General features: G+C 51.6%; 1 protein-coding gene across 1 annotated transcript in view; it reads left to right on the top strand.

Moving 5' to 3' along the window:
• Positions 1-1,298: 1,298 nt before the first annotated feature.
• SMARCC1 (SWI/SNF related BAF chromatin remodeling complex subunit C1) overlaps positions 1,299-14,859 on the top strand; it is a gene marked incomplete at its 5' end in the record, with an annotated part of 65,753 nt that continues 52,192 nt past the window's right edge. The window contains 5 exons of the mRNA XM_082283532.1: positions 1,299-1,520; positions 7,382-7,501; positions 10,149-10,234; positions 13,700-13,781; positions 14,607-14,699. Of these exons, the coding sequence (XP_082139658.1) occupies positions 1,299-1,520; positions 7,382-7,501; positions 10,149-10,234; positions 13,700-13,781; positions 14,607-14,699 (603 nt within the window). The remainder of the gene's footprint in view (positions 1,521-7,381; positions 7,502-10,148; positions 10,235-13,699; positions 13,782-14,606; positions 14,700-14,859) is intronic.

The following is a 14,859-nucleotide window of genomic DNA, read 5'->3' as shown; positions in this document are numbered from 1 at the left end:
CGCTGCCTTTTCAGAATGGCAGTTCTGAAATTCTGAAGTTCCGATTTCTGGATATTTGGTGGGTTTAATATTTCCTGTGTCTCCAGGCGTTTCCTTTCCTGCAGGTGTTTATTTCTGCTTTGGAGTGTTCAGGGATGGGGCAACATTTATAAACTACAGTAATGCAAGGGGCGTTCTTATATCAGGAATTGTGATTTTAATGAAGGACTTTTTGACACTCTATTTGATAATGTCCGAACTGAAATATGCTGTATTTTTAAATTATATACATTTTTGCTTGTTTTTTGTTTTTTTTTTAATTTCTCTGTTATGTTCGATTCACAAATAAAGCATTAGTAGACACTCGAAACGAAGTGGGTTTTATGAAGGGAATTTGGGGGAAATTGCTTCATGATGACCCGTTCCGTGGGTCTAGATGTGGTTATGAAAAGGTAAAGGTACCCAGCAGTGAAGACTTAGTGCAGATACCTGTAGGTAATTATGTCAGCACCCAAATTACTCCCTAATTGGATCTCAGGGTCTCCATAGCAGGCTTGAGCTTCGGGGTCCGCAGCAGCCCGGAGAGCCCTCCCCGGCCGGTACCGGGGCACGGACGGAGCGTTCGGAGTCCGGAGCAGCCCGGAGAGCCCTCCCCGGCCGGTACCGGGGCACGGACGGAGCGTTCGGGAGCGGGAGCGGCTCGGGCGGGGCCGCCCGGGGCGGGGGCGGGGCCGGTCGAGGGGCGGTGCTGCGCAAGAGCGGCGCGCGCGTTCCCGAGCGCGTTCCCGTTCGCCTTCCCGATCACATCCCCAAGCACGTTCACGTTCCCGTTCGTGTTCCTGTTCGCATCCCCGAGCACATTCCCGTTCCCATCCCCGAGCACTTTCCCGTTCACTTTCCCGGGCGCATTCTCGATCGCGTTCCCGTTCCCATCCCCGAGCGCGTTCCCGTTCCCATCCCCGAGCGCGTTCCCGTTCCCATCCCCGAGCACTTTCCCGTTCACACTCCCGGTCGCGTTCCCGTTCCCATCCCCGAGCGCGTTCCCGTTCACACTCCCGGGCGCGTTCCCGTTCCCATTCCCCGAGCACTTTCCCGTTCACACTCCCGGGCGCGTTCCCGTTCCCATCCCCGAGCGCGTTCCCGTTCACACTCCCGGGCGCGTTCCCGTTCCCATCCCCGAGCGCGTTCCCGTTCACACGCCCGGGCGCGTTCCCGTTCCCATTCCCCGAGCGCGTTCCCGTTCACACGCCCGGGCGCGTTCCCGTTCCCATCGCGGGCGCGCTCCCGGGGTGGGCGGGGCGCGGGCCGGGGCGCGGCGCATGCGCGGCGCGGGGCGCGCGGGGACAATGGCGGCGGCGGCGCTGGCGGCGGGCGGAGGCCCCGGGAGCGGCCCCGCGGCGGTCCCGGCGGGCGGGCCCGGCCCCGCGCTGGCCGCGGCGCGCCGCAAGGACGGCGGCCCCACCGGCAAGTTCTGGGAGAGCCCCGACACCGTGTCCCAGCTCGACTCGGTCCGCGTGTGGCTGGGGAAGCACTACAAGAAGGTGCGGCCCGGCGAGGGCGGCGGGCGCCGGGCGGGCTGGCGGGGGATGGCCGGGGATGGGACGGGGGGCCCGAGGTCGCCGCCGCTCTTTGTGAACCGCGGCCTCGCCGCTGCGGCGGGCGCGGGGCCGGGTCGGGGGCAGCCCCGGGGACATTTCCGCTCCCTCGGCGCCGGCCGGTGCTCGGGGCCGCGTTTGGGGCAGCCCCGGTAGCCCCCGAGGACGTTCCCGCGGCCGCGGGGGCCCGGCCGGCGCCCGCCCGCCCCAGGCAGTGACTTTCCTGTGCGGGCAGGTCCCGGCCCGGCTGGGTTTCGCTTCAGCCGCGCCCCGGCCGTGTCGGGAGTGCTGGAAAAAGGGAGGAAAAATCCCTCAAAATCCCTTCGGTGCTTTTGGGGGCCGCGTCCGGCCGCGTTAAAGCCCCGCGTGTTGCTCCGAGTTCGCTCGGCGGCAGCGCCGCTGCTCGCTCTGGTGCCCTTGGGCTCCTCTTCCTCCTCGCACACTTCGCTCGGCTCGCTTGCTTCGCTTTAAGTGGTTTTTCCCGTGTGCTGGTTTTGTAACTTCATTTCAATACTTGAGCCTTGAAGAATCACCCGGTGTAGCTTTCCAGCGCTGTAGCGATCCTGGAAGAGCTTTAGTTGGATCGGAGCGGTGCCCAGGGGGTGCTGCGCAGCCCAAAGGTGCCTTAATCTCCGTATTTTCCCAATGCTGGGGCCATCCCGCCGGTCCTCGGCAGGCCCGGTGTCCATCACCCGTGGATGAGCTTGTCCCGTGCTGTTGGTTGGGTTCTTTGTGTGGTAAAGAATCTGAGAACGGGAATCTGAACTGGGAATCTGAGCTGGATCGGTGTGGGGTGAAACCAGCTCGGGCTCGGGTGTGTTTTTCCAGTCCTTCCAGCTCGTTCCAGGTCGGATCGCTGTGTGGGGCGCAGTTTGAAGCGGCAGCTCGAGCCCTTTGTGTTGATAGGGAAATGTAACAGAATATTTCTGCAGTTTGGCTTGTTCCGGTTGTGGTTCTGTGCTGTCCCACGCTTTGGAGGAGCTGTGGTTTTCCCTCTCGCTGTCCTGCCTGAGCACCCCCAGGATCCCAGCAGATCCCTGGAGCAGCACCGCTGTTCTGAGGAGGGTCTGGGTGCCCTGCTGAGCACAGAAAGGTGTTTGCTGTGACTCCAAACCCCCCAGCCGGGCTGGCTCTCTCTGTACTGGCTAGGCAGGTTGTGTGTGGTGCAGGAATGGGAGCCAAGGAAAAACCTCTCCATTCAAATTGGTTATAAAAATGAGATGTTCATTTCTGATGGCTCTGGAAGGTAATTAGAGTTGGGCTAAGGAGACTTTACAGGGCAAGTGAATTTTGGAATGTTGCTGTGAAAATCCTTTTTAAAAATGGAAAATAATTTTGGTTTGGGGAAATAAGAAAGCTGATACCAGCATTTAAAGATGGAGCCTTAACACTCCAGAGGGAAGGGTTGATTCCCTTTTGGATGTGCTGTAAATGGAGTCTGCTTCATCTTGTGCCTGCTTTCATCCTGCTGTAGGTGTGTGGCTCCTTCCAGAGAGGTACATGGTGATTTTAACTGGCTTTTGTCCAGTTTATACTCTTAAAAATAGATGTTTGTACCTCTCGGTGGCGAAGCTGTCAGCAGCAGTTGGTGTGTCCAGCTCTGGGAGCTCCAGGGACACTGGGGGCCAGCTGGAGAGAATCCAAGAGCAGCACCAAGCTCCATCAAGGATCCAGAGGTCCCAAGGGGCAGGGAGAGTTAGAGAACTGCAATTACAGAGCTTCTCATTTTGTCTCTCGATTAGACAAGACTTTAATATGGAAGAGTTTTCCGTGTCTCCAGCGTACAACAAATATTGGGGAGTTCTCTGTCTCCAGAGTACAATTAAGAAAGGAAGAGGTTTAAAGAGTAGTGTGGAAGACTTACACTGGACCTTGCAAAACTTATTGATGGGCACCAAACGTAATGACAGAAAATGAAATTATTAATATTGTATTGAAATTATTTATTCCAGGCTCCCTCCCGCCCCCTGTTTGTGTGTGTGATGTCGGGAAGTCAGTTTGTGCTGTTTCTGTGCATCAATGCAGGGGGTGTCCAGCTCCTTCCCAGGCAGTAGGGATGCAGTAGGGATGTTGCAGCCTTGCTTCTCTGGGAGCTGGGAATGGGTTCATGCCGTGGGTTTGGAGTCCTGGGGGATCTGACAGACTTTCATAGAACAATGTCACAGGATCCTGGAATGGTTTGGGTGGGAAGGGGCCTTAAAGCCCATCCGGTGCCCCCCCTGCCATGGGCAGGGACACCTCCCACTGTCCCAGGCTGCTCCAAGCCCCAATGTCCAGCCTGGCCTTGGACACTGCCAGGGATCCAGGGGCAGCCCCAGCTGCTCTGGGCACCCTGTGCCAGGGCCTGCCCACCCTCCCAGCCAGGAATTCCTTCCCAATCTCCCATCCATCCCTGCCCTCTGGCACTGGGAAGCCGTTCCCTGTGTCCTGTCCCTCCAGCCCTTGTTCAAAGTAATTTGGGTAGACTGTAATGGACACCTTGATGTCACCATAGTTAATTAGAAATTTACAGTTCAGAAATAAATTGGGCAATTCTCTGTTTATTGTACTAATGCTTGTTTATCTCTAACACTGTGTATTGTTTAGATAGTTCCTTTCTCAGTAAGCCACATCCCTCATATTAAAATGAGGTGTCCCAAAGCAGTTATTTCCTGTCTATAAAACCTCTTTCTAAGGTATTTTGGGAGGGTTTTTAGCAGCTGCCTGATGAAGGATGCAGCCCCTGACTTTGGCCTTACAGCTGTGCTCCCCGAGGACCCATCCCGGTGAGTTGTTCATATCCAGGTCAATACAGTGACCCCTGGGAGCTCTGGTGGCTCTGACAGCTCTGCCCCTCTGAGACAGAAGGCCGGAGAAGTTGATTTTTGGGAGGCAGGGAGGAGGGCGTTGAGGTTTTTAGCGAGCAAGTGGAATGTTGAGTTAGAGGGGCTCGGGGCACGGGCCGGACACGGGCTCAGCACTCGGAGCTCTGGGGGCAGGGCAGAGCTGGGACCCCCTTGCACTGTGCAGAGGGGTCTGTCCCCATCCCTGGAGCTGCTGCTGCTCCAGGGGGTTGGACCGGTGCCCAGGGAGCGTCTGTAGGGCCAGAGCTGCGGGCAGAGCGGGGGATCCTTGCTCGCTGCCGCGGATGTCCCTGCGCAGGGGCCGGGCTGGCGCTGGCAGCTGCTGGGGAGGCGGCAGTGCCCCCCGGCCGGGGCTGGCTGGGGACCACCTGCCCATCCCCGCAGCCAGGGCTGCCCTGGGCTCTGCTGGCCTTGGCAAGAGTCGCCTCGGTGACTGGCTCGGATTTAATCCAGGGAGGGTTCTCTTTCTGCGGCTCTTTTGTGTTCTCACCTTTGAAAAGAAACAGGGGTTGTAACCCAAATCAAAGCGTTTTAGTGTGGGTTTTCTTTTCGCTCTTATGTGGTGATCTGAGCTGAAATGCCCTTTGTTTTGGGGGAAGGTGTGTGCACCAGGGCCACACCACAGAGCGAGATGTGGTTATTTGAGGTCAGTGCCCACATCAAAGGCGGGAGTGGATCTGTCCCTGGTCGGTGACAAAGGCTTTCAGGGCAGCTGCAGTGCAGGTCTGGCTGCAGAATGATTCCCTCTTCTGCTGCTCACACTGGTTTCTGACCACACGTTTTCTCCTCAAGTACATTGGGGGTGGTTTTGTGCTTCTAATGATTGTGGAAATGTTGGAAAACTCTTTGCTGTGTCAGTGGGGCTTTGGCATTTTAGCACGAGAGCAAAATCCTCTTATGGAACAGGGCATCATTCTGTCCTCCAGAATTCACTGCTTAAAAACCTTTATTTCCTGCAGGATCATTTTGTGGAGACGAGGGGAAAACCTGGAGATCTGTTGGGACTTGATCCTTCTGTGGTCCCTCAAACCCACTGCGAATTGATCAGGAAATTGTCTGCTGTGTTTTAGTGCTTAAAGATCCGTTTGTGCTGCTCTTTAGGAGGCAGAAATGGTGGAGGGGAGTCTTGGGCTTCTTTTTGAAGGGTTTTCTCCCTTATTGTTCAGGGGAACCTCAGGCAAGGTAATGGGCTTCTAATTAAAAGGATGTTCAGGATGTGCAGAGGAAGATGAGAAGGTGTTGTCTTCCTTTATAGCTTCTAGCTGTCAGTGCCTGCTGCCAGAGGTGAAAATGGGAGCTGCAGGAAAAGGAATGATTGCCTGAAAAAGTTCACATATCTAAGAATAGGTTTTGCTAGGTGTAGTCTCATGTAATTTTCCTTTTTCTCCAAAGGAAAATATCTGAAAAAAAAAAAAAAATAGAGTAAGTCAGTACAAGGATGCCACCTCTTCTGGATTTGTTTTTTTGAAGGAGGTTCATAAAATCCCAGACTGATTTGGGTTGCAGGGGACCTTAAGGATCATCCAGTGCCACCCCCTGCCGTGGGCAGGGACGCTTCCCACTGTCCCAGGTTGCTTCCAGCCCTGTCCAGCCTGGCCTTGGACACTGCCAGGTGCCCAGGGGCAGCCGCTCTGGGCACCCTGTGCCAGGGCCTGCCCACCCTCCCAGGGAACAATTCCTTCCCAATATCCCATCTAACCCTGCCCTCTGGCACTGGGAAGCTGTTCCCCCTTGTCCGGTCACTCCAGCCCCTTGTCCAAAGTCCTGTGCAGAGCCAGGAGTGAGACTCTGTGTTCTTTGTGGATCCCTTCCAACTCAGGATATTCTGTGATTCTGATGTAATTAAAACATTAATTCCTGGGGGAGGGAAGAGGTCAAATTAAAATGCAGCTTTGAAATTGTAGCCTTCAGTTGTTTCCAGGCTCGTGTTTCTAGTTTGGGATTTATACACAGGACAGGACACTCGGGAGCCTCACAGGAATTTGTGTCCTTTGAGTTGGGAAGATTTAATTTCTCAGATATGTGTCTGCTCCTGAGAAAGTGCTGGGGGAACTCACATCTCGGGGTGGTCAGGCTCTGAAATTATAATTGTTTCCATTCACACAATGTCTTTATGGTGTCTTTGGCTTTGGAGCTGGTGCTTTGCAAAGCTCAGTTAGGTTTGACTGGCATTTGGCACCACAGCTTTAAAACTTCGAGGGTTCTGGGTCTCAAAATCGGGGTTTTTTAAGGGGCTTTAGAAGAATCTGGTTTGAGCAAAGAGCAAAGGCTGAGAGTTACTGAGCAGAGGGACTGGGGTAGCTCAAATTGCTCCGTGTTCTTCCTGGAAAAGTGGTGTTTGTTCTTCTCTTGGAAGTCTTCTGGCACAGCGAGGAGGTGACATTCAGTGAGTGAGTACTGGATATTAGGAGTGACAAAAATTCAGCACCATGGGAGGGGTTTAATATTCCATGCTGTGATTTTACATTCACATTTTATTCAAAGCAGAACCTTGGGAGCTGCTCAGATTGTCCCAAAACATCGCAAGCGCAGCTGTGTGGCTCAGCTTTTCCCTCTGTGCAGAACATCCTATTTATACCAAGGGGTGCTCTGAGGATTAATTAGGAGTTGATTACAGCAGGAGGCTGTGAAGTTACTGCAGAAAGCTCTGTGTGTGTGGGCAGCACGAGCCTGTTCCTTCATTAGGAGCTGAGATCAGCTTGGGGCGGTTAATCCGTGTCTGTAACCCTGAGGAGCTGGGCATGAGCCTCGGGTGAGTGCTGGATTTTTAGCCTAAGGCTTGGAAAACGTTTGTGCTTGGTGCTTCTCCTGTGCAAACCCCTGCTCCACGCCTCCCCAGCCACACAGGGATCCCAAAATCCTAAAGCTCTGCTCTCCAAGTGCTGGAGAGAGCTGGGGTGTCACCAGCCAGCCTTCACTCCGAGCTTCCCTCTGCTCAATGAATGTGTGCTTTGTGTCTTGCAGTACGTTCAAGCAGATGCTCCTACCAATAAAACACTGGCTGGGCTGGTGGTGCAGCTGCTGCAATTCCAGGAAGATGCCTTTGGAAAACATGTCACCAATCCTGCCTTCACAAAGCTTCCTGTGAGTATTGGGGTTCTCGCTCTGCTCTCCCAGCTCCGTGTCCTGCTCTTGCTCCAGTGTAGGTGCTGCTGGAATGTGTCCAGGGCATCCCTGCTCCAGCCCAGGCTCATCCTGATGCACCCTCTGGAACAGCACACTTCTCCTCAATGCAGATTTTCAATGTAATGCAGCTTATACTCTGTATATTTGAAATTATTTCTGGAATGCTGTAGGAATATTTTAGTTTCTACTAAAATTCAACGTAATTCATCAGTTTTAAGTAAAATCTAGACTGGTGCAGACTAAACTGAGTGAATAAAATGCACTTTCTGAGGCAAACAAGCTCCCACTGGGCGTTTTGGTTGATTAAACTCCAAACTTGTAAAGCTGCCAAGGCTGAGAAATGACTTTGCCACGTTCTGCAGCAGCATTCAGTTACCTGGTTGGTCTGGGATGGTTCTCCAGTCCCTCAGGATACAGGTAGCCAGAAACAACATTGTGCTTTCAAATTCCAGCCTGGAACCCTGCCCACCACCTAAAAGATCTTGTCCCAGGGAGCGTGAGGTCCAAAGAGCTGGTGGAGGGCAGGGGATGCAGGACAGGGAAGGACAGAGGGATCTGGGAGGAGGGCAGGGATGGCAGCCAGGTGCCAAGGCCCAGCTGGGTGATTGAGGGAGGTCTGTGGGCCAGGACAACTGTCCTAAACCTGTGTGTAAGTGTGGCATCAGCAGGGAGGGGTGTGCTCATCTGTGCCCCAGGATGTGTGCTGGCATTGGGGTCAGGCCTTTGGGGTTCTGGATAGGTGAGTGCACACAGCTGGAATCATTTACAGCCAGTTCCAATGCTGAAGCCAATTGAAACTGAGGTTGGCCTGACAGCTGTTAGAGGAATTCCTGTGGCTGTGGGTCCATGTGACAGGACAGGGCCTTTCTTTGTTCTGTGCTGGGTTTCCCCAGGTGTTTTGCCCTTGTAACCTCTCCATGAGGGGTGGGATGTGCACACTCCTTCACTGGAAGGTATTTTCAAACTCACAGGGTGAATATTGGAACAATTCCCAGATGAATTCTGGAAGGAATCCTTCCCTGTGAGGCTGGGCAGGCCCTGGCACAGGGTGCCCAGAGCAGCTGTGGCTGCCCCTGGATCCCTGGCAGTGCCCAAGGCCAGGCTGGACATTGGGGCTGGGAGCAGCCTGGGACAGTGGGAGGTGTCCCTGCCCATGGCAGGGGGGCACTGGATGGGCTTTAAGGTCCCTCCAACCCAAACAGTTTTGGGATTTTAAGAATCTCTTGGTGCTTTGGAGTGCACCCAGCAGCACCCCAAGGTGCCATTGAGATCTCACCACTTCTCCTGATACCTTGGTGATAGTGGGAAGCTTTAGGGACAGAGGGAGCTTTGCAGGGCTTTATTTGGATGTGGCAGCACAAACCATAAACCTGCCCACATTCCACAAGTGCATAAACCATTGGAGTGCTCCCGAGCCTTAAATCAATTTGTGTTATCTTAAAAATGGGCAATAAACGCTGCAGTGGCATCATAAAGATGTTGTTCCTGTGTTTGTTCTCACTGCTTCAAAGGTCTAATCTGGTCAAATTTGCTCAGCTTAATTTACAGCACTTGGATCTCAGTTACTTCCAGCAGGAGACACCTCCTCAGCACATCTTCAGGAGTGCTGCTGCCTGGGGGTCTCTGCTCTACTCCCAGCAGAAAGCCCCTGGTCACCAGAGCCTGGCCACTGAGCAGCTCCCCACGCTCTGCTTTGTGCCTTGTGCAAGTGTTTTATATTTACTGAGAAATACAAAATAATCCATGATCAAAGCAGGTCCTGCTGTCGCCTCTCCCTGGTCCTGCCTTCAGCTGGCCCATCTGCCTGTCTCCATTTCCAGGATAACTTTGACAGCAGCCGGCTTCTCCCAAGCACAACCTTCCTGACCAGAGAGGTCAGGAAAGCTGCAAATAAAATCCCAAACTAAAATGTGTCAGAAAAAAATGAGCTTTCTGTGCAGGAAACAGGGGTTTTCTCAATAATCTTTCAGAGGAAGGACTTGGTGGGACTTCTGGAGCCTCCAGCCTCCTCATGCTCCTGTTTGAAGTGCAGTTGTGGAATTCTTGCTTTGGGAACGGGTGACTCACGTGTACTCTGGTGAAACTAAGAAGGAAGAAATGAGCTGGATTGAAATGAGGTGGATTTGGTGCTCTAGGGCAGATCTACAGCTCCTGACAAACAGCTTTCCGTGGGGGAGGGATGTGAATATGGAATATCTGAACTCTGCTTCAGGTGCTCATTTCTGATGATCTGGTTTGATGTTCTCATACAGAAGAGCTGCTTCCCTGACAGCTATGATTTGAGGTTTAATTTACTATGAAATGGGTGTTCAAAGAGTACTTTGTATTTTTACAGCTCTACAAGGAATTATTTTCGAGGAAAGACTTGGAGCTTTCAGATACATCAAGTCCTTGCAAATACAAAGAATTCTGCTTAATCCAAATGCATTTAATCTTCAGGAAACATTCTGAAAGGAGAACCTCAAACTCCCAAAGTGCTTCATCTGAAAATTAACTTTTCATTTGATATGTTCTATGTCTAAAACTCAGCTAACAAGTACATATTTGTTTAAAATAATTGCTTAAAAGTCAGTGTCACTTTTTTCCTTGTTCTCTTGGGTTCCAGGCAAAGTGCTTCATGGATTTCAAAGCTGGAGGTACATTATGTCACATTCTTGGTGCTGCTTACAAATATAAGAATGAACAGGGCTGGTAAGTTTTTATTTGTGGTTTATACACCTTTTGCATGAAACCAAGCACATGAATTGCTTATGCAAACTACCTAAAGTTTAATCCTTCCTGGAGAATCGGGCAGGCAAGGCAGTGGAGATGGGAAGAGGGAATTTTTTCCTGGTTTGCTGATGGTAGCTTTTTAAAGACACACCCCCACACTTCTAAATTTAAAGAGAAATTGGCCAAGTTTAAGGTTTTGGGTCTGTACTTGGAGTTAATTACAAGTGTGAGGCTCTTTTTTTATTTCCTTGCTGTCTGACTGAGAAAATGAACCAGGATCGGAGTCTCACTTCTGTGAGATGTAAATCTTTGTTTCTGTATTGATTATTTGGTTTAGTTACAATTGGGAAATGCTGCAGATTCTAATAAATGCTCAGATTTCCATTGCTCCAAAATGGGGAGTGTAAGCACTTAGAAACTGCCCCTGTAGCTGTTGACACTGGTATGAAAAATATCCCTGTGACATCCCAGGAGTGGTTTAACCTGGGTGTTGTTAAGTTATAATCCTCTTCCCAAGCGAACAGCAGCATAGGATCATAAAATCCTGGAATGGTTTGGGCTGGAAGGGCCCCTAAAGCCCATCCAGTGCCACCCCTGCCATGGCAGGAACACCTTCCACTGTCCCAGCTGCTCCGAGCCCTGTCCAAGCTGGCCTTGAAATTAGGATTTTTGAGAGCATTGGGCAAAAAAAATGAGGATGAAAAGTCAATAAAGGTAAACAATAAAAATAAGCAGAGATTGTTCCTGTCCACAAACTTAAATAGTTTGGATGTGATGTTTCCAATCTGTAACTGCATTCCTGGAATTGACTGAGTCGTTTTTACACACAAGAGCCATTTAAAAGGCAGAATAAAGTTGTTTGAGAATGGATGGTTGTTTTTAGGAATTATTTATGCTCATATCTGCTCTATCTGGGGTGGATATATCAGGAATAAGCTGCTCTCAGGGGTTTTCCTACTCCAGTCTTGCCAACACCTGGGCCAGGCACCTGTTTGCAGTGTGGTTTATCAGGAGTGTCTTGCTACCTCTTGGCCTTAAGATACAGGAATGAAACGGTTCCAACTTGAGGAATATTTGAATATTTCAATGCCCCACGTTTTTACCAAGCAAATCTCGTTTCCAGTCAGTTGCCCAGCCCAGCTGAGCTCTGGGGCTGCCTCCTCCCCTGTCCCTCCCTTGCTGCTGCCTCAGGGTTAGCGTGGTAGTGCCTGGTGTCTGTGCATGTGGGCCGTAGCGGGCAGTAATCCTGGAACTTAACTCTGAGGATCAGCCCTAGAGCCTGGAATGTGTTCTCACTGACTCAACCAAATAATCCGTGGTGTTTGCCTGAACTGTGATTGATTTGATTTTTGAATGGTCTGCATTGTCGCTCCTGCTTAACCTGTTTGTGACTGATCTGTCTTATAGGAGAAGTCCCTTTCCTCGCCACAATAGGTATGTCTGAGAGCTGGACATACCTGTCCCTCACTGCAGCCCAAGCCAACGTGGCACAGGGAGTCTCTTAAGCTGAGGACAGGAAGAATTAGTGCCATTTTATCCAAATGGGCAGCTAAAAAAGTGCTGATGATTAATGTATCGATGTCCTTCTCTGGGTTTCTGAAGCAGGCAGGGATCTGGGGTCATGCAGCATTCCGTGGATGCACAGTGCAGGTTTTGAGCAAAACATGTAAAAATTTTGGTCATGCCCTGAGTGTGTCTGTCTCACGGGTACCAAGAGTTCTGTAGGTGTTTATTTGGCATTTATCTCCCACTGATCCATTCTGGGTGTTTCAGATACAAACCAGGGCTGAGTACTGGAGAAGGGGCTTGATCTTGACTCTAAAATCCTCTGTTTTATAGGTGTAAAATACTTTATTAACAGGGGCCTGACAGCCTTGATGTCTGGCCCTGCTTCTGCAGGTCAGGGTGGACTTTTCAAAGCACCCAGCAGAGTCATAAATTCCTCTTAAAAAGGCTGATTCCAGTAAATATGCCAGGATCTTACGTTTGATTTGTTTGCCATGTCCTCAGTTTGAAGGGCAGAGTCCCTAATGTCCTTTAGGACAGAAACCATCCCCCCTGAGAGAGGATGTTTGTAGAGCTGCCCAGCAGCTCAGAGTGTTCCCACAGAACCACCTGCCTGGGCACCTCCCTCCTGAAAATCCCAGGAGCCTCCCATGGAGAAGGACGTGGTGCTGCCAGCTGGGGTGTCATGTTTGATTTAGTGGGGTCACATGCTGGTGTGGTCACAGGGCTTGGGGCTAAAAGTCTTGGGGCTACTCTTTACTTTCCTTTACCTTCTCTGAACATTTATGGACTGGGAAAGGGGGTTTGTTGCTGGAAAAAGGGCTGTGTTTATAGGAAACTGTCCTTGGCTGTGGAATAACTGGTTTGAGCTGGGCGGTGGTTGCAGCCCCTCAGTCCCTCGTGGGGAGGCTTTCCCGCTGCACTGGGTGTGCAGGACTTTGGATTTCACACCCTGCCACCACCTCACACCCCAGGGAGCCTTTCCTGACTCCAGCAGCAGCGTGTCCCCAAACCTGGGAGGTGCAGGTCACGTTCTACATCTGAGGCACAGCCTGAGGGTTGAACACCTCCTGGGGCTTTGGGAGAGGCTGGGTCAGGAGGGCTCAGCCCCATCCCCGGCAGTCCCTGGTGGTGCTGTGGAAGTGCTGGTGCTGGACGTGGTGAGGGGCTGCTCTGGGGCTGGGGTTGTCCCTGCTCAGGTTCTGGGGGTCACCACTCAAATCCCTCGTTTGGGTTGGCCCATCCATGAGTTCCAAACGTGTGCAGGGGTCAGGTGGGTACAGCAGAGGGGATCTGGGGGCTCTCGTGCTGCTTCCCAGGAGGAATTCTCAGGTTTTGTGTCCTTCCCCCATTTCTGATGGACAAATCTCCGTTGGTATTGCAATAATTGTGGTGATTTGCCCATGAAATACTGAACTTCAAAGCACCAGGGTCCAGTACAGGCAGTGATAAAATGCTGACCGGGATTATTCGCTGCCTGTGTTCTGGGGGGCTGTGGTTTGTTCTCACACCAGGCAGAGGAATTGCTGGTTTTCCTGGATTCCCAGGACTGGAGGATGGGTGCATCTAGAAGTAAGAGAACCGTGAGAGCTCTTTCATGAATTTTCTCATCTGGCTGTTGAAATCCATCGTGGTTGTGTGTTTAATTACCCCCTCTGACTGTGGTGGAATGCACGACCCTGCTGCAGGGTTTGGTGGGCACTGTCAACCTTCCTTTTTCTCCCTGAACATATCACAAGTCAGCTGCATTTGTTGATTTGGTTCATTGTGGTTTTCTTGGCTTGAGGGTGCCAAGTGCAGCAGGAATAGTTGTGCCTGTGCTCCAAGTGTCCTTACGCCGCTGCCATGATCCAGTGTTTGTGTGGAACGGGGAAGGTTCTGGACTGCTGGCAGGGGGGGGACTTGGAGTTAATATTTCTGAATCATTTCCCTCAACAGGAGGAGGTTTGACCTGCAGAATCCCTCCCGGATGGATCGGAACGTGGAGATGTTCATGAACATTGAGAAAACACTGGTGCAGGCAAGGAGCTCCCCCAACAGCACTGCTCCGGCCAGGGATCCTCCCCACCCTCTGGGGACTCAGGGAAGGGCTTCATCCTGCCCTTTGCAGGAATATGGGGCTCTCCCTTCCCTCTCCCACCCAGTTTAGTCACAATTCCACGTTTTCACTTGAAAAATGCAGAGTATTTCCACTGACCCTCTGTGGATATGCAGAGGGTGAGGAAAACCTGTTGTAAGGTAGGAGAAAACATCCCATGTGTCCCCATGTCCCTGTGGAAGTGGCACCCTTGGGACTGAGTAAGTGGTCCTGTGCACACCCATTCCAGGGCTGACCTTCAGTTTGATCTACACTGGCCTTTTTTCAGGTTAAGGTACATTTTAGTCTCACTTTATCAAACACATTATTATCTATACCCATTGAGCAGCTCTGTGGAGTCTAATTTGAAGTTCAGTTTTTTTCACTGCTGCATGGGAATAATGTATGATTTTTTTCAGACTCTAAAGCCAAGTTCAGTGTATAATAGAGTCAAAACATAACTTTCAAGTGTTGTTAGGAATGGCAACAGAAAGAAGAACAGCAAAAAGCAACAATATTCTTATTACAAAAAGACCTTGCCAGTGTGCAGGGGTTTCAGTGCATAATAAAACCTGGGCAGGGCTTTGCTGGGGAGGTGTGTGGAGGGAATGTCCCAGCCCGGGGTTCCTGGAGCTGGGATCACTGATCTGTGTTGCCCCCTGCTCTTGGTTCCTTTGGAGTTCCAGCACTGGGGGTTTTATAGGAATATTGTGATTTTTGCCACATATCACCTCCTAATACCTTGTTTAACTTGCTGTTCTCTCACAGAACAACTGTCTGAGCAGACCAACCATCTACCTCATTCCTGACATGGAGCTGAAGCTGGCCAACAAGCTGAAGGACATTGTCAAACGTCACCAGGTGAGTGTCACACAGCACAGCTGTACCCAGTGTTGGTCAGCTCTGAGGGAGAACCCCTGGGTTACCCTGGGTGGGTCTGAGGACATGGGGCTGCAGCAGCAGCTCTCTTGTGGAGTGGTTTTTATCCTCCCATGGATGCTGAATCCTGGCTGTGCTCCAA

The sequence above is a fragment of the Coloeus monedula genome (assembly GCF_965178545.1).
Source record: "Coloeus monedula genome assembly, chromosome: 1".
Lineage (NCBI taxonomy): Eukaryota > Metazoa > Chordata > Aves > Passeriformes > Corvidae > Coloeus > Coloeus monedula.
Note: the sequence above shows the minus strand (reverse complement) of the source record. Positions and strands in the feature narration are given on the sequence as shown.